The 23,797-nt window shown below is 42.1% G+C and overlaps 3 protein-coding genes across 4 annotated transcripts; 2 read left to right on the top strand and 1 right to left on the bottom strand.

Moving 5' to 3' along the window:
- Nucleotides 1-351: 351 nt before the first annotated feature.
- Nucleotides 352-5,071, top strand: wbp1 (WW domain binding protein 1). 2 transcript variants are annotated; one of them, XM_062413576.1, is made up of 5 exons: nucleotides 352-614; nucleotides 1,341-1,388; nucleotides 1,817-1,919; nucleotides 2,561-2,728; nucleotides 3,783-5,071. In XM_062413576.1, exons 1-5 carry the CDS (start codon nucleotides 552-554, stop codon nucleotides 4,310-4,312), a joined length of 912 nt encoding a protein of 303 aa, XP_062269560.1. In that variant the 5' UTR covers nucleotides 352-551; the 3' UTR covers nucleotides 4,313-5,071. The 2 variants fall into 2 exon arrangements, with proteins under 2 accessions (XP_062269560.1, XP_062269561.1); XM_062413577.1 differs by lacking the exon at nucleotides 1,341-1,388.
- Nucleotides 5,072-9,694: 4,623 nt separating this feature from the next.
- Nucleotides 9,695-14,767, bottom strand: lman2la (lectin, mannose-binding 2-like a). The gene is made up of 9 exons (XM_062413575.1): nucleotides 14,448-14,767; nucleotides 13,987-14,105; nucleotides 13,625-13,742; nucleotides 13,450-13,532; nucleotides 13,295-13,327; nucleotides 12,904-13,065; nucleotides 12,473-12,587; nucleotides 11,646-11,771; nucleotides 9,695-11,514 (listed from the first exon to the last, which is right to left on the bottom strand). The coding sequence occupies exons 1-9, from the start codon at nucleotides 14,728-14,730 to the stop codon at nucleotides 11,372-11,374; spliced, it is 1,182 nt and encodes a 393-aa protein (XP_062269559.1). The 5' UTR covers nucleotides 14,731-14,767; the 3' UTR covers nucleotides 9,695-11,371.
- A 765-nt stretch (nucleotides 14,768-15,532) lies between these two features.
- On the top strand, nucleotides 15,533-21,414 carry mtfp1 (mitochondrial fission process 1). The gene is made up of 4 exons (XM_062413578.1): nucleotides 15,533-15,688; nucleotides 18,618-18,745; nucleotides 19,594-19,826; nucleotides 20,232-21,414. The coding sequence occupies exons 1-4, from the start codon at nucleotides 15,619-15,621 to the stop codon at nucleotides 20,296-20,298; spliced, it is 498 nt and encodes a 165-aa protein (XP_062269562.1). The 5' UTR covers nucleotides 15,533-15,618; the 3' UTR covers nucleotides 20,299-21,414.
- Nucleotides 21,415-23,797: the final 2,383 nt, after the last annotated feature.

Here is a 23,797-nt window from a genome sequence, read left to right as displayed (position 1 = left end):
GTGATGAAAGCCACAAGTGGTTGATGAAGTGGTAAAATGACTAAATGATTTTAATTAGATGCTTGTTCAAATGCATTTGACATTAACATCTGTTGATAAAAGCCACACTGACCTATATTATATGTGTTAGTTTACTTAGTATTTAATTGAGGTCATTACATTTTGAGTGTTGTAATACATGTGATAACTGCTGCTCCATGTTCTTGAATTAATGAAATAAAGACGATGGAATTATTTACTTTAAAGATCATTTTGTACTTTAAGGTTTTGAAGAAGTACAGTTTCTCTCGTGGAACTAAAGTGAAATCCTGTGTCGGACGTGTCAGCCTCAGTAGCATGCTCGCGCAGCGCCCCCTACAGGCTAGCCGCCGCCTCTGGTTCATGTTACTACCGGGGCTGTTGGTGTTTCTGGTTCCAGGAAACAACAAAAACATGTTCGAGCGCCGCGGACTGAAGCGTCAAACCCGCAGCGGCCACCTGCATTGACACGGCTGCGGTTCCAGCGACTGCTATATGATTCCCGTCGAGTTCAGGGCCGACAACCCAGAACGATGCCGCCGAAAGCACTGGGATCCCTTGTAGCTCTGCTTTGTACCGGGGCCTGTCTGGTGCAGGTAAGTCCGCGCTCGAGCTCCCGGGGTCGGCCCGGCTGTTGCAGGCGAGGCCGCGGCTCCCGGGCTGGGCGAGGGCCTCGGTGTCGAGCCCTTTTGTCTCCCCCACAAAGGAAGCTGCGCGGCTCGCTACTGTAGCACCCAGGGTGACGTCAGTCGGTTAAAGTTTTCATCTTTATTTCCACAATGGACTTGATGGGAAGTTCAAGTTGTGAGTCGAAAAACCGGGGTTTGTTTTATCGACACAACTCGACAGTTTGAGCCGAGCGTGTGGAGATTAACATTAGCCCGAGCTAGCTGGCAACCGGCAAATTGACGTGTTTATTCCCTGTTGTTGATAGGGGGTCACCGGGCAGGGCAGCCAGGGCCAGTCGCTACATTTGGCTTTTCAAACAGAATCTCTACATTAACTTAAGTCAAATAACAACATTAACTATAATATAAAACAGTCCAGATAGCTTTGTTGTAGTTTAATTACACCGCCATCGTTTGACACTGTTCTTTTAATACGAATTCCTGTCTAAATCTGTTATCTTTAAAATATGTGATGACATTATCTTTAAAATATGTGATGACATTATCTTTAAAATATGTGATGATAGAAATGCTGTTGGACTTGTTTGGCTCACTGACGGGACGTGTATGTTGTTGTGTTATTTTCCTATCCCCTCAGTTGAACCTTGCAAAAGAGAATTAACATTTTTTTTATTACTATTAACCTAAATACAGGGTTTCACTACAGTATCCAAGGGCCTTGACACCTCCTGGGCTGAAAATGTGTGTATATTGTCGTTGATCAATGTTTTATATGGATCTATATGTAAAGTTAATCCATGTACATGAATGTGTAATGGGTGAATGCATTTGACGGTGTTTTTTTTGTAAGATAACACGTAATGAACTTGTGACATGTAAGGATCTAGTGTATGGAGATACTGATATAAAAACATGCATATATTTTAGCCTGCAGACAGGGATGTATAGGGCAAATATCCCATTGGGGAGATATAGGGCCATCTTATCTTATCTTGAATTAGCAAATACGAGTGCACACTGAAATGCCACTGGAGTGACAATGACAGACACTGAATAGATCCTAGAAATAGGTCAGTTTATCAGGAGCTTGCTATTCCTTTCCACGTTTGCTCCCGTGATTGAGTGTTGACACAGACAGTGACTTTGTGTACCTCCTTTGTGTGTTATAGGCAAAGGAGTTCTGTTCTGGGGTCAACAATGAAAAGTATCGCTGTGAGATGGGGTACTGCTGTGGAGAGACTGAATGCTGCACCTACTACTATGAGCTCTGGTGTAAGTACCAATAATATTTTCTCTCTTTTTAAACCAGTCTTTATTCTTGATTAATCATATACTGTGTATTTGCGTAGCCTCCACGCCTCCATGTTGTCAATTTATTTCTAATTTTGGAGATTTAAGTCTCAAGAATTGGTTTTCTTTGATGTATTTTGTTTCACTGTCGAGTTAGTATCACTTTATGTGTTAGCTACTGTGTACTTAAAATGCCTCAACATGTACTGAACTATACAAATATGTACTATATATATATATTTGTATTTAAATACATAGATATGTTGCATATACATTGTGCTAGCCCTGTGAGGAATCATACAAAAATAAGTGATCTACATCAGATTTGTGTTAATCATTCTCTGCTCTTAAAGAAGATTTTTAAAACTACAACTTAACTCAGGAGGAAAAATCTGTCTTTGAATTTAAAGGAAATGTTAATTTGACCTTTACCAATATAATTGAGATTTTATCTTGATATAATTTTTGGCCACACTGTCCAGCCCTCATCTTAATAATGATTATACTTAAAATAATATTTATCTTGATAAGATCTAACTGCAAACCTAACATTTTCCTTGGTTATTCAGATCAATTGTGATGAAATGATGATAACATTCCATTGAATCTTTCCCTCCTTCTAGGGTTCTGGTTAGTGTGGACCTTGATCATCATGCTGAGTTGCTGCTGCGCCTACCGACACCGGAGGGTCAAGATGCGCCTGCAGCAGGAGCAACGTCAACGTGAGATCAGCCTCATGGCCTACCAAGGAGCCTCCAGCTCATTCATCTCCCCTCCACCACTCAATCTAAGTGAGTTGTCCTCTTTGCTATGGTATTGTGACAGATTCCCTCCAGCATTCAACAGTGATTTCACTTTCCTACAAACTAGCGATTTCATGTTCTCTGTCATCTTGCAGTTTTATGTGCAGGCTGTTAGTTTATTGTTTGTTGTTGGGTTCCCATGCAATCAGAGGGAGGGGACACTGATAAAGAATCTTTCCTACAGTGACTTCCTCTAGTGCTTCCTTTGGGTCCCTCGTGTGCTGCTGGAGCTGCTGAGAGTTTCAGTTTCTCCCTTGATTCAAAGCAGGGCTGCAGCTTAATACCAAGGTCATCGTGTATAACTTTATTCCTCTAGGTATCAGACATGTAAGGGTCAGATATTTCAACTTTGCTCCCTTTCCACTAATCGTCGATGTCCTATTAAATATCTGCATTACATCTCTTGACAGACAAGAGCTAGCCAAAATAGATATAGAGGTGCGGATTTCTTGTCCCTGACCCCATCATACTCAGCTGCACATTTTCCTTCATGTACTTTATATTAGAGATCACAGGGTTGATCAGAGTGTTGTCCGAATGTTACTCGAGGGACAGCAGACAGCGGAGATGCCGCGGCTAATGTCAGTGGTCACTCCAGACCTTCTTTGCAACGTGATATCGTGTCCACTAATATCACAAACAGGAGTGGAACAAGGTGTACACTTGTCGGAGTCTCAGGCTCTCAGTGAACAGGCCTGACTTGCTGTTAAAAATCTGAATCTGACAGAGAGCACACACAGACATCGACTCACAGAAACCTGGCAACGTGTCCTGTGCTCGCCGTTCAGACAATAGTCAGACATTTCCAAATATTTTCCAGGTATTTCCGGAATTTTTTCATTTGATCTTTCTTGACCTCTCATTTTGCCTTTGCTAAATGCCTACAGATATATGGTTTACTATAAAAGCAAAACACTTTAAAAATCTCTAATCAGAATAGTAATTTTTTTTGTTGATTGACTAATCAATTAGACAAAGGCACATTTCTCTTTTCAGGGATGGTGGCTGGTGAACTAAAGAGTGTTTATTTGCTTTCCTACAGGGTTTTGGAACGACTGCAAACTTCCGGACTATGAGGAGGTGGTGGGCCATCCCCCAACGCCGCCCCCCCCTTACTCTGAAAACCCCCCTGAGACCGTTCCAGCACTCCCTCCACAACTATGCCAGCCAGACGCTGCCGCAGTGCCACAACCCCCGACCCACGCAGGACCGAATTGCGAGGCGGCGAGCTCGTCGTTAGAACAGGAAGCTGTGTCGGTGGCAATCCAGGCACAGTGTCAGGAGGAGGAGAACGCGGCGGCTTCTCTGGTGGCCGCAGAGGAGGACGAGGAGCTCATCACTCGGCGTCGGCATGTGACCGGCGACTCAGGGATTGAGGTGTGCGTTTGCCAGCTAGACGTAGACGAGGGCTCAGGGCTTGAGGAGGAGAGTGACGAGGAGCACCGGATGTGCAAGGTCACCGGTGGGGACTGCTGCTCTGGGCGTCATCAGCAAACCTTCAGACAGAAGGAGCACAGCCCTGAGCTGCCCAGCCAGACCGCCAGCACCAGCACTGGAGACCACATGGTGTGATCCGCGGCATAACTAACCAGCAATTCGGCTTTCTGCTTCACACACGGTTAAATGATAAAGCTGATGCCATCATCATCACCATAAACACTGTCTGTGTTTTTAATTCTTTGAACTAACACACAGGCGTGACGTTAAGATGATGATGACAACTAATCTTTACTGGCGCCTGATAACGAAAGATGAATGACACATTATGTGGACAAAGATTAGGCTTCATTTTTTGCTTTGCTTTTCCGTAGTGGGTAAACCAGCGAACACTTGTTGATACACAACTTGGGTTTTTTCTCCTTAGTGTTAAGTAAGAGATTGTCATTAGACAGTGAGAAGGCAGCAATTGATTGTTACTGAAATCAGAATTGACTGTTTCCCTTGCTCCGCAATATCCTTGAGCACTGCCATCATGTTTCCGTTTCTTTGTCGTCACTCCCCTTGGTCAGACAGTTTTCCGGCCCTCCTTCCATCTGACATTTGACCTTATGATCATCCTAGAGCATACCAGCACGGTCAACATCTCTCCCCACGTCCTCACTACGACCAGGCAGAGGAGTCAAAAATAAACCTCTTGATAACTCAAGAGAAAGCTGGATTAATTGTCAAGCGTCACGCATTTCATTTTCCCCGAAGGCGTATGGTGCGTGAGAGTGTGTGTCTGTGTGTGTGCGCGCTGTGGCCAGCTGCATGGTGATGTCAGCGCTGAGGTCATAGTAACCACCGTCTGGTGCCCTCTGGGTCTGTGGGCGGTTTTGCATCTAGATTAGGGTGGGGGTTTGTGGGGGGGGGGGACTTACCAGCAACAATTAGCAGAGGCAGCGACAGGAAAGAGCTGAGGTTTCATTTTGCGTTTTAAATGTCATATCTTCCCTTCAGCACAATTTGTTTTCTCTTTTTGATATCCATATTGTGTTCACATGACCAGTTAGCATGACTTAACGTTAGGTGCGACCAGCTTTTTGGTGATTAACTGATTGTGTGCATGTGATTTCCCCTCTTTGGTATCTGAATGCATTTGAGTGATAGTAATAGACAAGAGGGTTACGTCACCAATTTTTTTCTAAATAAAAAGCCTTGTGGTGGCTCCAGGATAGAGACGTGTATTTCTCATTATATTGTTTGGATGTAAGGAGGAAGGATGTACTTTTTATACATAAACGGCTGTGCTTCAGTAGATGCTACAGGGGTTGCTGCGTTGTGCTACGCTGTGCGGTTATCTAGTCAGCCGGAGCTGTTGGGGCTCTGCGGCCCCTACAGCTCTTGGCGGTGCGAGGGATTTGCGGTGGTATTTTCCACTGGCAGCAGAGGGCGGATGCAGGCTCCTATATGCGGTTTGGTCAGCGATGACACAGCTGCAGAATCTATTGTGATCGACCGCATGCTGCTCGGCCTTGCTGTGTGCATTGTATGTATTCAGAGCATAGCCGTCGAGCTGGGTGTTGTCTGACAGTAAAAGCAAACCGTTATTTGTTGGAAGATTTTTGAAAAAAATCATTGTGCAAAATAAAAAGTAACTGATAAGTCAGAGATTGTTAAATTGAGAAATTTAATTTGCAGTTGGTCAGGTCTGAAACTGTGTGGGAAAATGGGCACAGTGTAAAGACTCAGGTCGGTCATTCCGCTTCACGCAGCACGCTCACTAAATACTGCTCCATTGTGCAGTATTTTATCATCTAGATTTATTAAGTGAAAGATGCCCTGAACAGTCTCCAGCATTCACATGACTGCATTTGTCACTTAGCAGATTCCAAACATGTCCTGTAGCGTTTTAGTTCAAACGTTCTGTAGCTGACAACGTGTGGACACAGTGTCGACATTTCATGCTTGTAATATATATTTATTCAAACATAAAAAAGCTGATTGTACTATAACAAGGACACGTGAGGGAAATTCTTGGCCACTAAACAAGACTTGACTCTGGGTTCCGCACATTAAAGTATGTAAAGTTTGCGAAACACATGCAGCTCAGTGGCCTAAGAAAGTGTTTCCTCATTCCTCCAACCAGCAGCAGCTCTGTCCTGGTTCTGCTCGTGTCTTTGTTCCCTCATCGAGCTGGAGAACTTACTGCTGTGGGAGAACAATATAAAAGGGCCAGTGCACCAAATATCTGAATATAGAGAGAAACAAAATGAATGCACAGCTCCCTAAAGCTTAGAATGAAAGATAATTTAGTTTCTTGCTGCATTAGGTTAAAGTCTGCAGTCCTTGTGTTGCGTAGTTGAGCAGGTGCATAAATACGAAGCCATGCTAACATGACAATGACCTTTCCAGAGGAGCTGTTACACTGTGAGCGTCCTTGCACACAGATTAGCTGAAGCAACATTAAATCCTTTTTTTGACCAACACACCTCAAGCTGCCTTGCTGCATCTCTAGAGAGCAAATGTCTTGATTATACTGCACAATAAAATCTAGCCTCTATATGCAGTACTGATGTGCTACAGCCTTATTAGAGTAGACCTAGTTAGGTGGGGTTGTTCTGGATTTCTTTTGGATGGTAGTAATTTTTTTTTTCCTGAGCATGATCGCTTTAGATCAGCGCAGTTTGTCTGTGACAACAGAGAATAACATCAAAGCTTGTTCTGAGGATGTGTGCTCGCTTTGTTAGGAGAGGATGTGGTTTCTGAACATTTTAAAGCCGGAACTGTCACACGCTCAAGTAGGGTTGGACTTGCAATGATTTTTGAATCTGAGGGGTGGTTGTGTTGAATTTACAATATTGTTACTTGTTTTGTTGTGGCACTGATGGAATTTGTCAACACCAGATTGTTGAGCTCTCGCTCACTCTGTTTTTGTTCCAAGGATCTAGTCGTGATTAGTTTGTGAAATGAACCGACTCTGAGGCATGACGAAAATGAGAAAATAATATTTTGATTTCCTCTGGTCTTTGTTATCCATCCTATCTGTGTTTTGCATTCTGAGGACAGATATTAACTCCAGCAAGAGAGTTCATGCTAAGGTTGAGTTTTGCTTTGTAAAGCTTTGTAGACATAATAACAGCGGAGGGGAGTGGGGGAGTGATGGTTCTTTTTTGCGTGTGTACTGGAGGTGCATAGTTTTCCCATTGCCAAACAACTACTATGCCTCCACGATTTTTCATGTGTTTACTGAGAACAAGGGCTATATACACACATGCATCCATGTCACTGAGCGGCTCATCTGCCCTGAGCTGCTCATCTTACGCCGCAGCTGCTGAGCTCCATCGTCTGAACAGATATTTGCGATTTTGAACATGGTCAGTGTTTGGATGTGGACGTCCTGTTGATGGCAGAGCTCATATTTACCAATAGCTGATTGTAAACGACTATATGTTCGTTTTATAGGCTCTAACTTTGCCTTTTTTGCTTTTGTCGACCTCAACGGAGGTGCGTGATGCGACACCCCCCCACCCCTCCCCCTCCGCTCAATGAGAACTATTCTTTCAAATGTAAGTACAGCATGTGCGGTTGTGCCGGAGAGTTTTTGCTTCGCTCCGGCGGCTCTCTGTGGACCGTGACACCCCCCCCCTCCACCAGGCTCCGTCTTGGTAACAGAAAAAACAGCCGACGCTCAAGCAGTCGACAGAATAATTTACCAAAGTCGTTGCCATCTCCACGCTTGTTTTCCCCGTTGTGTGTGTGTGTTTGTGTGTGTGTGTGTGTGTGTGTTGGCCTGACGACGATCTGTTTGGATTCCCTCTCTCTCAGGGTCATCTTTAACCGAGCAGTGCTTGAGTATGAAAGTAACCCTTTTTTTTTCTTTTTTCACCCGTCCGTCATAAAGCCAAAGCGGTTGTTCCATTGGTCGTCGCCCGTCTTTATTTCTGCATCACGCATCTCTGTAGTGTATTGTACTTTACTCAACTAGGCTATGCAAATACATAAAACTACTGTTATATGCTGCGTCTCACTTTCTCCGTTGTGTATCCGTGGGCACTAGTACAAGCAATATAACTCTCAGTACTTGTGTCCCTTCACTGTACTGTAATCTACTTCTGGTTGGTCTGTGTACATGTAATATAATATACCTGTAATGCTACTACAATGATGTGGTGCGTATGTATGCTTCAGTGTCGGCTGAGGGTTTGAGTTGAAATTCCATTCTTCATAATCCTTTATTTCTTCTCCTCTGTTTGGCTTTTTCTTGCCTGCTTTCTCAATCCATTAGAACATTTTCCTCCTGACTCATGAATAAACCACATTATTAAGTTGTATAAGTGAGAGAAAAGTTGAACATATTGTTTTTTCGTTGGATAAATTCCTATGGGTTATCTTTGGTCTGTTTGAAACGTTCCCATCCGTCACATTCGGTGCACTAATTCAGTGCATCTCAGTTTAAACAACAGCCTGCTTATTTTGTTTTCCATCTTCATGAATTGTCATTGAATATTTAACTGTTGCCTTTTAATCCACAGAAATAACGATACTGATCAGTTTCTACATTTGTATAGATTATGCATATGACAGACCTCGACATGAACCACAGTCAGATCACGTTAGACCAGCACATATGAGACTGATACAGGAATGACTTGTGGACCCCTGAATTCTGAATTTATAAAAGAATAAACCACACCCTCATGTTTCTGTCATGCAACAGGGAAACTTACTTTTTTCTAGATGATACCAAACAGATGCAGGTTCTGTTTTGTTTTGTTTTTATAACCAAAATGAGAAACACCCTGGTTTGAGAAGGAAGCAGGCATTTACAAACACACATCAGACTCTTTCCACATTGTTTTCCTAATAACTTTAAACAAGCCAAAATGAGTGAAGTGGAAGAAAAAAAAACTGAAAAATAATGAAAGCACTGAATTACAGATGAAAAAAAAAATGCTTTGGTTTTAGTAAAGAAGTCTGCTGTGTACTCTCTGGGTCATCATTTGTATTTTATTTTTTTAATAAAACAAACATTGGCACTCAGCTGACTTGACTCTTTGACATTTCTTCAATCAAAATCCTCTTCATTCACCTCAATTAGCCTCTTACAGGATCCAGGGATTTTATTTTAAACATTTAAGTTTGACCATAAAGAATCTCTCTTATGTGCCCAGAATGAAATGGATCTTCAGCCAGCGAGAGTGCAAAGGCTTCCCCCAGCAACACATGTGACAAAGCTGTGAAATTGATCCGCAGGACGGTCACATGGCTGAGTGAGGAGCACCTCAGGCGGTCACTCGATCGTATTGACTGTACGACTGTTATGTCATTTGGAAAAGTGTGACACAACCCAAACCCACTGGAAGTTACTTTGGATCATGAGGATATATATGAAAAGGTTGATTAACTGTTAAACTTTCTTTTTTGAGCTGCATTTAAATGAAGATTACACTCTAAAAGACACAGAAGTGTGGTTATATTAAGTATAACCTGTGTGTTATAACGAAAAACTCAGAGTAAAGGAAGTAAGGCAAGGTCTGTTTGGTTTTTAATGAGGCAAGGCAAATAGTTTTGGACAAAGCAACAGGATGAAATGTTTCTAAAATAACGCATGCATGAGGCAGTGTTCATGGAAACAAACAATAGAATAAAACTAGAATGGCACTCAATAGAGCAGATGCCCAACAGTCCCATTAGATTTAGTCAAGCCACACTATATTGTACACAATCAAAAATATCAGTCAACTTAATATGCTGGATAAAACAAATAGCAAAATAGACAGGTCAAATGATTTGATGGATGTACATATAATTAAGGTAGGGTGTCTTGTCAAAGTGGCTACAGGAGATGAGTGAGTCCTCCTACATTGCACAATCAAAAACAAAGCACCTAATAAAACAAAATTGATGTTAACATGAGGCTTGGAATCATTTCCAGAACGTATAGAAGAGCCAATAACCGCCGGCTCAGTCTTACAGTACAGTATATATATATATCTATCAGAGGCAGCCTGTGGCTAAATCAGCGAGTTCGTTGGCTCCACTGCAGAAACATTCATTGTATGACGCACTTCACAGGAAAACAGGTGATGTTTATACATGCAACACAAAAAGCACAAACAAAAGGTCACTGTAGTGTTCAATGTGCAGAGAAAAGAAGCATCTGTTGCAGGGTAAAAAAGACAGCTTGTAAAAATGTATTTATTTAATAACCTCCAATTCTCTCTTCAGTGCAAAGATACATTTCTAAAAATCACAGTAGGTCTAAAATCTTATTTTAAATATATTTGGAAGAATTTACTGTAAACTGATCAGGACTTTGATCAAATTTGCTCATGTAAACTTATTAAATCAACAGAAATGAGCCCTGCTGAAATATATATATATAGTCTTTAAACAATATTGATATAAATTTAATTTAATTGGAGCTAAATATTTCCTAGACACACTCAAATCTTTATCAGCACATGCACCAATGAGGCAGAAGTCAAGTTTCCATAGGCTGCACACAAACACACAAAACAATGAAGCACAGTGTAAAAAAAGTACAAGTGTGGCAGTCTGGACAATTCATAAAAAAACATATTACCTCAGAATGTCATGCAAACTACAGCGACTACAGGGTCAGAATATACAGCTAAATATAGTTCATACACAAAGTTGAAATAATAGATGGGTCTTTTCTTAGCAGGGAGCTGCAGTAAAGATGACATCAGTATTATTTGGTTCGCACATGAGGTCAAACAACAAATCTCCAGGTATTTATATTCATTCACAACTCTGAAAGCCTTAAAACCAAAAAGTGGTGAAGTAGAAATTGGTTTAAATTGTGTATTTTTTTTCCATTTCCGTCAAAAGCGGTGGAAGGTAATGAGAAATAAATAAAATGCAGCGGCTCACAAAAGGTCATGTAATGTCCTGCGTGTAACAAATCCAGAGGACGGGGACGATAAGGCCGAGTGGGTGCGTGTCAGCCAGGAGATGAGGACAAAGTGTCAAATCAAGTCCTCCTGCTGCTTCATGACAATCTGTAGCAGAGCGGGAGAATGGCTTTTTGAAGCAGGTGATACTCCATCTCCTGTCAGGATACAACAAGCTGCTGCGCTCTGCTGGCCGACAGTAGCGTCTCGCTTCTGTGCGGGTCGGGGTCCGAGGACCGCAGTACAGTAGTCACGTCACCTACTTTTTGTTTTCCCCGTCTCCGCTCTCTCCTCAGTAGAACCGCTTGCGGCGGCTCTCGTTCCAGTGGCTGTACACCACCAGGCCGATGACGATGAGGAAGATAAAGCCCAGCATGGAGAAGAGCACTGTGAAGAAAATGGCGACCCCACTCATCCTCTCTTCAACCAGTTCCACTGGAGGGGAGGGAACAGAGGGAGAAGGAAGAGAGAGACAACGGATTCAGTGTAATTCAACAATTGGTTTGTCAGCATTTGTCATGATGATGATGGTGTTTTGTGTGTGTGTGTGTCAGTGAGAGCCTTACATCTGAGCAGGTCCATGTTATCAACACTGGGTATGGTTATTTTGTCTTCCTCTTCCTCTTGCTCTTCTTTTTTACTCCTCAACACAGTCAGCTGGTAGAGTTTCAGGGAAATGATATCATGGTTGTCTGCGCACAAAGAGAAGCAGGAAACACGACTACGTTTAGAGAACAAGACAAACGTCTCATGGCTTCAGAGGTTATTCCACGTGACTGTTCACAGAGGAACAATAAACGGAACTGTGCAAACATTCGCTAGGAACAATTAGTACTTGTGTGTCTCTGACTGAAGGGTTATTGTGTGTTGCATGTAAAACGTTTTATTTCCATTATTCAGCAGCTCTTTTTTCGTCGGTGCTTTAAGTCAACTAAGCTGATTTTGAAAGAAGGAAGAAAATAAACTATCAATGAGGCGTTAGAGGAAGGAAAACGATTCATTGAGTTATTGAGAAGTGTAATGTTCCCTATACACAATACCAATGCTGGTAAAAATAGATAATAGATAGATAGATAGATAGATAGATAATTCCAGACCAGAGCCTTTAATTTAGATTTTTAAACAATATTAGCACTAAACCTGTTTGGTAAGAACTTTATTTTTCATACTCTGTTTGATTCACATCTACACAACAGCAGATTCATCAAATTCACACATCATACTTAAACATTTCTGATAACTTTGCTTACAAACCGTAATTTTCCCCTCATAGCTAACACTGGTAATGTGTACATCAGTCTGTTTACATCATTGACAATGCTAAAAATAGACAGAGTGGTGTTTGAAGTGACTGTTACCACACAGCTGCATGCGATGTTGGAACGCTGTTTACCTGAGAGGTCTCCGGTGACGGCGGTCGCTCCAAAGTAATATCCTTCTGGCAGCCGCACCCCGGGGATGTCCAGACAGTCCCTCCACTCGTGCTGCCCGTCGATATCTATCATCACCTGAGGAACAGAGGCCGTCAGGAGGCAGCAGGGACTTTCAGAAGGTCAGAGTACAAATATACTGTTCCCCCAAAGCAGCTCTATTAAGTTATCTGAATAGTTTGGCAAGTAAAATGAAGAAAATGACATTTTCTCAATAGGTGTCTGTAGCTGCTTGTATAGTGTTTATTACTCTGATATGTTGAGTCTATTAGTGATACATTATTTTACCAAACAGGGTGTTCTACTTCAAATAATAGTCAAGCCCACCCAGTCCATAAAATTAACATGTTGGACAGTTGAGCACAAAGACGAGGGTTAGAAGTGTGTCTCTCACCGTCAGCCTGCGGCGCACGTATCTGATGAAGAGGAAGGTGTCGTGTTTGAGGTTGCGCACCATGGCGTTACAGCCGCCCAGCTCGGTGGGCCGACCGTCCCGCTCGTGGTCGTAGCTGATGCTGCCGTTCCCCACCATGGCCAGAACGAAGGGGAAGATCCTCTTGAAGTCACAGAGGGGGAAATGAGAGAGGCCATTAGCATATGTTGTGACAAAAAACAAATAAACACAGCAAACATGCAGGGACAAAAACACAACAAAACACACACACAGACAGAGTTCAGTATTGTGTCAATGTTTTCATTTAGACACAGAAGTGTGAGGGTGAGTAGAGGCTGTACACGGAGGTAAAACACACTGATGAAAGGAAATGTTCCAAAGAACTAGTTACCTGTGTGCGAGGACTGTATCTCTTCTTCTGTGCCTGTCTCCAAATGGTCGCACAAAAGAACACAAATAAAGCCCCTTTACACAAATCTGCAAGAGCACTTATACGTTCATCCCATTGTTTTTACGTTCACAGAACAGGTGATATCTGTGGCGTACCTCAAGCTGCTTCTCCTCGTTGGGATACGTGTCCACAAACACACCCAGGCCAGTGAAGTTGTCCATATTTCCAAACACAGGACCTGTGAGACAATAGGAAGACAGAGTGTGAATGATATATTAAAGTAGTTTTCTTCTTGAACAGGGAGTGAGGTGGGGTAGGTAGAGCTTTTACCTTTCTGCGTGCGTTCCTTCGTGTACCAAATGGCCAGCCCGTCACCGTTCAGGTTCTTCTTTCCTTTCCCGTGAATCTTGAAGTGAACCTGCATCTCCCAGTCCTTCAGGTGGCAAGGCTAGAAATACAACGGTAAACTGTAAAATATCAAGCCTGCTTTTTCACAAGAGTATGAAAACGATGTCTTGAACTTGATTTGGTAATGACTCCTGTGACTCATAGAGCTGCCATACAAGCCCGCAGCCAGTCAGATTTAGCTTTGGCCTGAGCCTACCCTCAAGTTCTGCCTGTATCATCTCTGACCACAACATGCAGTATGATGTGATAGTACCTGAACCAGTGGATGCACAGTGTGTACTCACCATGCGGCCCCACACCGCCCCCTGTCTGCTCTGCATGTCAGGTGTGAGGCGCACCTGCTCGGTGGTGACCATCGCGTCCCCCATCAGCTCCCAGTGGGAGGAGCCCAGGGATCCCACACCTGAGTGCGCGCGCACACACACGCGCACAAACACACAGAAACACAATCATCATGACAGAAGCTGACCCAGCAGAATGAAACTGCTTTGTCATGACTTGAAACATTACGGTCAGTAGAAGGAGAAGCTGAAGCACAGTGCTCGGTGTATAAGTGGGAATACAGGTAAAACGCCTCGTTTCTCTGAATGTCACAGCGATGAGGTCGATCAGAGGAATACAAACCTTCAAATGTACATTAATGAGAAAGAAGACTGTTGTTATGTCATCGCTAATCGACTTGTTCTAGAAACATCTCTCCCCCCAGCCTGTGAACCGGCGGATGCACTCCTAACGGGTCGGGTACCTTGGTACGGCTTGGAGAGGGAATACTCCCGCTTCAGGAACTCCTCCATTTCGTGGTCATCGTCGGCAACACACCGGCTCAGTGTCAGAGCGACAAGAGCCAGAGTCCAGAGCGAGTTACACGACATGTTGTTCCCCGCGGAGAAGAGACCGAGCGCTGAATGCCGAGACTCCCTGTGATGATTCCTGCTGCAGGCGGCGGCCATTGTACAGGGAAAAACTCCTCCCACTCCGCCGACAGCTTGGTTCTGATTGGCCCAGCGTGTTACCTGGCTCGTCTCCATTGGTCCTTTGGAGCGTCGATCACAAGGCACTCTTTCTATTGGCTTTAGTTGAAGGTGATTGGGAAAAATCCAGCAGTTTGATAAATTCCGTAGAATCTCTTTAAATTCCCGACGCTAATCTGGTTATTCTTCATAAAGTCAAAACAGAGCAGGCCTTAATAATTAGTTACATATAACACGATTAGAATTTATAAAATCTCGTGTTTTGTATTATACTATGATCATAATTTATATTATATTCCATTCATTTGATCCAATTGCAGCTTTTTTGTAGGTTTCTGAAACATCTATGCTTCACTTTCAGTAACATTGCATTTTTTAAACAGTTTCTTGGAAAAAATATCCCATGACCCTCGTGATGTTTTCTCGTTTTCACTCTTGCTGCTGTAACATTTCCCCTTAACTTATCTGATATGATCTTTTTTGACACAAGACTTCACAAAACGCAAGGGCTGTTGGAATCAGTGTACGAATTCTGTTCATATCGTGCTGTTACAGTAATGATCTTGAATCTAATTTGAATGACCTTTAGGGACCCTGATCTTTTTATGACCACATAGAGGTCCATGTTTTGAGCGTTTTTTAAACATTCTGTTTACCTTTTACTTTCTAATTGAAGAAGCCAAATATAACTTAAAGTTGTGATGACATGAAATAACATTTTAAATCACACCTGATAGTATATTCTGTCTTATTTCTACATCATAAGTCACTACATCTCTCCGGATCCTTTTCGCTTCTGCAGTCAGTTGGATGCTGTGGGTGAAATCACGCCCCCTTCACTACCCCTTTTCCGTGTGGGCTTTTCCTGCTCTGACACTCCACCACCTACGGGAAGTAAGCAGTAGTAGTGCCGAACCAGAGGGGATGGAGTAAAAGCCAATAAACATGGATCCCACAGAAGAAAAGACGAGCAGAGCGGTCGATATCTACCGCGACACATGGGTCCGCTTCCTCGGTATGTGACTGTTTTAATTTAACATTGAGTTATCTCTGAGTGAACCTGAACAGACCGCAGAGGCTACACCGCGGCGTGACCCTGGAGCCGAGCGCTAGCTAGCTAGCTGACACAGGCTAACCACTCTTTTAAACTTCTATTTATAGCCGAACCTGGAGGACATTTAGTCTCCACAGGACACAACCGACGTCCAAGAATAGTCTTGAATGTCTTGCTGTGTTTCCTTCCACCGGCTGAGTGGTGTGTGTGTGTGTTTGTGTGTGTGTGTGGCTCCAGTCTTGTCTCGTTTGCAGGTAGTTGTTGAGCAAGTCGTCCCAGTGACTCACAAAACCACGAAGGAACGCCCATAGATATGAGACTGAAACTCAACACCTCAGTGATCGGGCTCAGTGTCTGTATGTTTCAGGGCTGGTCTCCTCTCACCGGTGAATCCACGAGCCCCTGTCTGTACAGTGAAGGGCATCAAACATGCTGCAGCACTGTACAGGGCGTCCACCCCCCCCCCCCCCCCCATCACCTCTTGATACTTTACAGTCACTTTATCTCCCTCATAAAATCAGAAGCTGCCATCATTAATCCTTCACGTGTGCTGCAATCATAAAACATCTTCCTGTTGTTGTTATGTGTTATTTGAGTGATGTTTGTGTGAATATGAGCCATGCACAAGAGCAGAACTCATACAACGGTGTTCACCACTTAAAATTACATCTAGATAAAGTAAACTAATAAAGTTTGCTGACGTTACTGTTATTGTGCTTTTAAGACTGATTTTTGCTCCTGAGTTAAAGTTGTGATTCTTCCGTAAGGATCAGATCTATTATCTTATTATTATCTTATCTTATATTTATCAATCATACCTCCTCCATTGTGTATAAGCAAATATATTGGACTTTTGTTATAATCCCATTGATGATAGATATATAGCGATAATCATTGATTGTTTTCTTGCCCAGCCGCCAGGAGAGCAGAAGAATTTTCCTACAATTGTTGTGTGTATGCTACTTGAATAATTTAGGTGTTAATATGAGCCAATGTTTTTCATCCGCTGTTCCATTGTATGTGTGGGGGCTGCAGTGTACTCATACTTTTTAGTGTCAGCACACGAATATTTCATAACAACAACAAGTTTGCATATTTTGGATTCAGTGGATTCCCTTGATGTCTCTGCAAGTCACACAGATTAAATTATTTATACCAACATGGAGAAACTGGAATAGTGGTTACGCAACAAGGACAGGATTTCATGTCCTGTTCCTGATGCGTTTACTACTTTTCATGTGACGGCTCAGGCATTGACCATTGAAGTATTTTTTAGCAACCTAACATAGTATATTAGTGGTTCCGCTAGCTCAATTGTGCACATTTGTAGATCAAAGGATTTTAGTGGTAATATACAGTAGGGTAGTTGTGATTTGATTAACATTTGAGCAGAGATAGGAATGTGTGATGTCCTCGTAGATGACAGCTTCTTTCAAGCTCACCGGGTTACACTTCAAATCCCATGTTGCTAAATGCTACAGCAGAAAATCTGAGCTGTAGATCAGAGACTGGATTTAGCTGCAGAGCACAGTTGTCTGTTATTTCCTGGATTACAGTCGCTGTTATTGTGAGATCTCCTCACTACATAAATCCGGCTATTCTGTCACTTTCTGTGAACATTGTCTCATCCCAACACCCCTGCACGTCTCACTGTCCACTCGGAAAATGTTGACTAACTACAGGTAATCTGAACCCTTTGCTCACGTATGCTAACATTGTCTTATGCCAGGGCAAGGTGTAATTTATTATCGACTAAATGCCCAGCTGGTACATAATCTTATCTAAACTTCCCCTGCTGTCACACTATCATCCAAATTTAACTTTTATCACCTTCTACTCACCAGTGCCTCTGTAGCTCCTGATCCAAGAGTTCACTGTTCATTTCATGGTTGAAGTATTAAATCCTCTGCCAGCTTTCCAGAATTTATCAGTATTTAGAGATATGAGCAACAGCTAATGTTTTTCAAGCTGAATTCTTACTTCATTTGTCCTACAACCATTTGTTTGTTTTCAACACCGAATTATTTTTTATTCAATCTTTTATATATCGCTGCCCATAAAAGCGGGACTTAAAGTAGTCAGTGTTACCTAATCCAGTAATAAAGAGGAGTAATAAAGTAATAAAGAGGATTCATGTACTAAATCTCGATTTGATTGCCTTAAGTGGAGAATAAAGATGATGTATGTGACGTTTTTATTATCCAAGTCCAACTCCAAACCGGGAAGCTGCTCTTTGACATCCAGTGATTGGGATGATGAATCGTCACCAGGCTTCATTTAATCGACTGAGGTGTTCTTGTCTGTCACACAACTGTTTTCCTCAGGACAGGTATACCAGTACAGTGCTGTGTTTGCATCCTGCAGAACCACTATGGAGAGGTGCTCGACAGCAGCAGAATCTGACTCCACCAGGCTCTGCTGGTTCTGTCACCAGTGGACCAAACATAATGCTCCCTGTGTGACTGCAGCTCATTTTATCTGGGATTTACATACGTACTGTGGTGTATGGCACAGGTGACTTTGTTATTAGAGATCGAGGACATTTATGTCGTCCCACCGTCGAATGGATATAGCTTCATTTTCTAAAGGTTTATAGGTCTCTTGTATATTTCAGGAAGCTGGGGAATGGAATGCTGAAAATACAGATCAAACAACTAAACATAAAAACAATCTATTTGTCTGAGTTCCCTTACATGTGACATCTGAGCTCTTTAAATAGTTCTGGAACTTCCCCAAGCTGAAAATGACAGAAAAACTCAATACTAATGTTTCTTTTTACAGACCCAAGCCTTAGCATGTGTCAGCAGTGAGGCTAACTATAGGTATGATGCATTTACAGGACACTAAGAGGGTTCAATTCTCACCTTAATTTCTGGATCTATGTCCACAGGTTATGCCAATGAGGTTGGGGAGGCCTTTCGGGCCCTGGTGCCAGTGAGTGTGGTGCGGGGCACCTATGCTGTGGCCACTGTGTACGTTACTGCTGACGCTGTGGACAAAGGGAAGAAGGCAGCTCTGGTAAGATAGGACTATTTGTGTTACTGACCGGTATGGTCAAATTTGTATTGCTGTTATAAATAAAGCTTTTGTCAACATCATCTTTGTTGACTGGCTCCTACAAGTTGAGCTGCCACTAAGGGTAGAGTCATTGGTTTATTAATAATGAATGATTTGGGGGAATTTTTCTGTAGAAGTGCCAAACTGTTCCTGGTTCCAGCTTCTCAAATGTCAGGATTTAACATTTGTTTTTGTCATCTATGGTAGAAAATGTAAGATCTCAAGGTGTTAGACTGTTGGTTGAATAGAAAAATATTTTTGTATGCAGTTTTTAGACTAAGGGAAAATATAACAAGTGTTTGCACTTAATTGAGAAACATAATTGGCAGATTTATCAATAAAGATATATATTATTATCGTGACAGCCCGAGTTGTACGATGAAAGAATTGGAAACATTAAAGAGAGAGCATAGTCTAATCATTTTCTAAAAATGAAGTAAGAATTTAAGTAAAAAAAACTGTCTTTGGTTGAACTGCTACTGTGTTTAGATCAAATAGAAACTGGGTCCCTAAATAAACAGGCTTGAACAAATAAAGAAGCAACTTTTGTCCAAACCAGTATTAAACATTAATTTGTGTATCCACTATGTTTAATTTAGCTGAAAATAGATTAGTATCAAACAAACAGAAAGCAGGCTTCAGATCAGATGAGATCAATGTAACATTTGTTATAAACATATCTTTCAGTTGTGCTCCTCTGCCATTGGGTTGTTTGTTTCAGATACAGTTTCAGAAGTGAGGGTTGTTATCGGACCTGATTGTAGGAGCTATTTCTACTCTCATTACTGATCCTCCATCTGTTCCCAAAGGCCCACGGGGAGAACCCAGGGAAGACGACACGGATAGCCGCAGCGGTGGTGGACACGTTTGTGTGGCAGGCGCTCGCCTCTGTGATCATCCCGGGCTTCACCATTAACCGCGTGTGCGCCACATCGCTCTACCTGCTGGGCAGAACCACCAAGTTGCCTCTGTCAGTCCGCAAGTGGACCACCACAGCTATCGGCCTATCCACCATCCCCTTCATCATCCATCCCATAGACAGGTTGGCACAAGTTGTGTCTGTGTTCTGCTTGTATATGTTCAGTGTGCATTGATTATGTAGGTTGATGGAAGCTTTAACCTTAAGGGTGAGGGTGCTTACAGATGGGCTGAAATTGCTGCACATTCTAATGTTTAACTGTGGTATTAATTTTATTGCTATATACAGTATGTAATATACATTTATGTTTACAGGAAGAGATGCCATATATTAGGGGTTTTCAATACTTTATCTACCATAAACTCTATACGTTTTTAATTTGTTGTAATCAATGTCAGTGCAACCACTTTTGAGATTTGTTTAATTAGAGAGCTGGATTAAATAAAATATTTGTTACATATATTGTAACATTGCTGGAAGTTTTGAAACCTCTGTGTCATCACTATATTTCCACTCTGCATCCTGCAGGTCAGTGGATTTCCTGCTGGATGCCAGCCTCCGGAAAGTCTACAATGCGGGAGAGAAACACGAATGAGGAAGGAACATCGCTGGAGACACTGTCCCCTTCCTGAGCGGAGACCGGTCCAGTGTTCACACAGACCTGTTCTGGTCTGTTATCCACCGCTGTGAAGCAGTGAAGATGTATACAGAAGGATTTCATGGAGGGAGATTTCACAGTTAGTCAATGACATATAATAAATATATTTCTGAATTATATTAAAAAAGTTGTAGCAGTTTAGTTGTTAAAAGTGAAATCCTGCTTTGTGAAATGTCCCTCAAGGGATCCTTAACTTCAACCTCTCAGGGCAATCTGGGTAGCAACACCCAAAAAGAGTTTGAAAAGGAAAGTAAAAATACGAAAAATGAATTATTATTCTGCTTGACAGAGGAAAGAGAGACACTGCTTATATGAACATTCTCCAGCAGTGTTACAGTGTACCGTTATATTCCTATCATCGTGAAAACTGCCTCCGAGGTTGCCCTGAGCTGTTTCTCTGCCTGGCAGAGCCTCACCTCATGAGATTAATTACAAACCAGCCATATTAAGTGATACTGTAAACGACCGGCCAAACAGCCAGTTAGCAATGATGTCCCTCTATATCTTCTCCCAGTATAACTTTGTCACATTTTTTTTTTTTTTCTTCTTTGTGTTTTTTCTTCTTTGTGTTGGGGAATTGTTGTGTTTTCCGATGCACTTTTCCATTGTTTGATTCTACCATATTGTTGGTCACAGGAGCCAAGTTTGCACTGGGAACATTGTTTTACACCAGGATTACGGTCCATATGATTCTACATACAGTAGAATAGTGTAATATATAGTTATATTAAGGTAAGAATACTTGTCGGTCAATCAGGTAGTACGCATGAAACCATTCATTTAGAAAGTTTGTGATCAGACACTCCTGGTGTAGCGATACTGTGACATTTTGTTGTGTGAAAACAATAGAATTCCCAGGTTAGTTTATGCTAGATTTACACATGGACGCTCGCTGCCTGACGACTGCTGGAAGACAACTTTTCCATGAATCGCTCACTTACATCCGGCTATCAAATTACTTCAGGGACATGTGTCCCTCCAGCTGAAGACTCTGGTCACGTGCAGTGGTAGCATGGGCAGGGTGCACGCAGGCAGTCAGGTCAGTCAGTGATAGATCGCCAGCCGATCATTTCATGCCATCAGAGTGAATGAGCAGTCGTCTTTGTTACAGTTAGGCGAGCCCCACAGACACCAGCTTTATAGATAATTCTTTATTTGTTGATGGCCATCGGGACGTTAAGAGGATTTCAACATACACGATGAAGTGTTTCAGAAACAACTTACCAACCCTACTTTTAACCCAGGAGCTGTTTAAGTGTCACACAAATAATCTGAATAGCTTTTTCTGCCTTGATGCAGAAAACTCATCTTGTATAAGCACATTTAATGTAGCGTTGCACACTGTGAAGGTCAGTGTATTTCTATGCAGGGGATGATTTAAGGGGGTTCTTTAGTAATAAACAGATACTGTATGTATATTATTGCCACTGCTTTTCTTTGAGGAGCCAGATAATAAACTGTATCTCATGCTGAACTATGCAACAAGAAAGAAGGCATTAGTGTGCAAATTAAAAGGGATTTGGTAAATTAGTTTCATAACGTTTAAATGAGCTGTCGATTTGAGACATATTGGGAATTGCTGTTATCCATTTTCTTTTTGTGTCAGTATACACTAGTGTACCATTTAAGCAATAACCTACGTTTATTGTGTTGCACCATATTCTCTTTGCTATGAAGGATGTGAAAGATATGCTGACAGAGATGATTTTGAAAACTGGGGATGCACCAGTTGCCATTATTTCTACATGCTGGTACTGTTCACTCTTGTAACCTATTTAACCGGATTTAATAATCACATCAGGCCACAAGGCCATTTAAACAGTGATTAGGTTTTTTTTATTGGCTTTTTTTGTGATTTAAACACGTGTCCTCAGGGTTCCAGAGTATGTAGCATTGAATATTATCACCCACTTAACCTTTTTCATGCCAATTAGATTTGTCTTAGCAGAAAAAGCACAGGTTTGTGTTCGAAAGGCTCCAGTATCAACACCTTCAAGGTTCAGTGCTAAAGATTAAGATGACAGTGATCTATTGGCAGAAATTGAACATTAATTAACCCTAGTGATGTTTTCATCCGTGTTCCATCAAAATTTTATGATTGTTTTCTTAACCCTAGAATGGGCCCTTTATATTTAAATACTTTATATTTACATCGGGAGCAGGTCGTCTGTAAGTCTGTTTTTTTTTTTTTACATTTTACAAACTACAAACTAAACATCTATTGTTGAGTCTGAAGGCTTTGGTGAGGTGAGGAGTGTTCAGTTGCAACTTCACCACTAGATGTCCCTAAACTCGACACACTGAACTTTCAGTGGATTATTGGTTGTTAGTTGAACATTTGCTTTTTCTGCTGTGATATGTCCAAACTCCTCTGAAGAAAAGTACATTGTGAAAACTTTTTATTGTTGCGTGCTGCAAAAGAACGGTTTACACTTTTGGAACAATTTAGTTTTTACATTTTCATATGTGGTTGTGTGTTTGGAAGTTGGTTTTTATGAGTCAAATTTTCATTCTCACCTGGGTAAAAAAGTACCTCAAGCTCAGTCATTTTTTTTTTCTCTAATGCGAAAGCTGCTGATAAATGCTTCGTTCTCCACAGCCGACACCAAAAAAATATTCAGCAATCCTCATATCCTGTAGTAACTTCGAAGACACTGGAGAAAAACAACTTGTCATGTAATAAATGATGCAATGAATGACGGAAACAACCTGGTGTATGGGTCATTAATCAGCAGCAATTCAATTTCCTGTAAAGTTGATTTTTCTGTGCTTTTTTTGCAATCGTCTTGCTATTACAGTACAACTTCTGACAGCCTGTAAGTCAGAGTTACTTTGTCGATTTTAGAAACCATGAGTGACAACCCCAATTCGGCAACGTTTTTCTCGTCAACACCGTCAGCACGAAGCACTCCAAATGAAGCACCTCACTTTAGTGTGATTTCAAAGGCACGGCCTCCTCTCTGTGCAGCCACAGCTTCCATCTCTCTGAGCGCCACACACCGCCACTTTAAGACGAAAGGTGTAATTCTCTGGAAGGTTAAACCAATGAAATGGGAGCCACTCAAATCGGGCTCTGGCCTTGAGATCCTCCAAAGTCGAGTCCCTTCATCGATCCTGATTGAGTCAGGAGGCCACAGCTGATCTCACTTCTACAGATGAGGGGCCCACATAAAAGAAGGGAGAGTCAACCCGTCAGTGGCTGCAGTCATGTTGGTGCTTAACCTTGTGTTCTTGTCGCTTCTGGCTGTATCGTCTGGTCAGTCAGGTAAGAAAAGCATGTTTATCACCTGTTAGATGAAGGTTGGATCATTGTGGCTGAACACACTGCACACGGTTCCCTTTGTATCATCCTCCTGACATATATAAACGTTTCCAGGTGCTCATCAATACTACCCGGACATATGGATAAGCGCGGATGACCCTCCTCGGTTTGACT

The sequence above is a fragment of the Platichthys flesus genome, chromosome 19 (assembly GCF_949316205.1).
Source record: "Platichthys flesus chromosome 19, fPlaFle2.1, whole genome shotgun sequence".
NCBI classification, from domain to species: domain Eukaryota; kingdom Metazoa; phylum Chordata; class Actinopteri; order Pleuronectiformes; family Pleuronectidae; genus Platichthys; species Platichthys flesus.
The sequence above is the reverse complement of the archived record's forward strand: the minus strand, read 5'-3'. Positions and strand labels throughout refer to the sequence as shown.

Coding starts and splice junctions, on each gene's coding strand:
- wbp1 (XM_062413576.1), top strand. CDS start 552: ATGCCGCCGAAAGCACTGGGATCCCTTGTAGCTCTGCTTTGTACCGGG. Junction 1,389..1,816: donor ACACCTCCTGGGCTGAAAAT/GTGTGTATATTG, acceptor TGTGTGTTATAG/GCAAAGGAGTTCTGTTCTGG. Junction 2,729..3,782: donor CCCTCCACCACTCAATCTAA/GTGAGTTGTCCT, acceptor GCTTTCCTACAG/GGTTTTGGAACGACTGCAAA.
- lman2la (XM_062413575.1), bottom strand. CDS start 14,730: ATGGAGACGAGCCAGGTAACACGCTGGGCCAATCAGAACCAAGCTGTC. Junction 13,533..13,624: donor GAAGGAACGCACGCAGAAAG/GTAAAAGCTCTA, acceptor ATTGTCTCACAG/GTCCTGTGTTTGGAAATATG. Junction 11,515..11,645: donor TAACATGGACCTGCTCAGAT/GTAAGGCTCTCA, acceptor CCTCCCCTCCAG/TGGAACTGGTTGAAGAGAGG.
- mtfp1 (XM_062413578.1), top strand. CDS start 15,619: ATGGATCCCACAGAAGAAAAGACGAGCAGAGCGGTCGATATCTACCGC. Junction 18,746..19,593: donor AAGGGAAGAAGGCAGCTCTG/GTAAGATAGGAC, acceptor CTGTTCCCAAAG/GCCCACGGGGAGAACCCAGG. Junction 19,827..20,231: donor ATCATCCATCCCATAGACAG/GTTGGCACAAGT, acceptor TGCATCCTGCAG/GTCAGTGGATTTCCTGCTGG.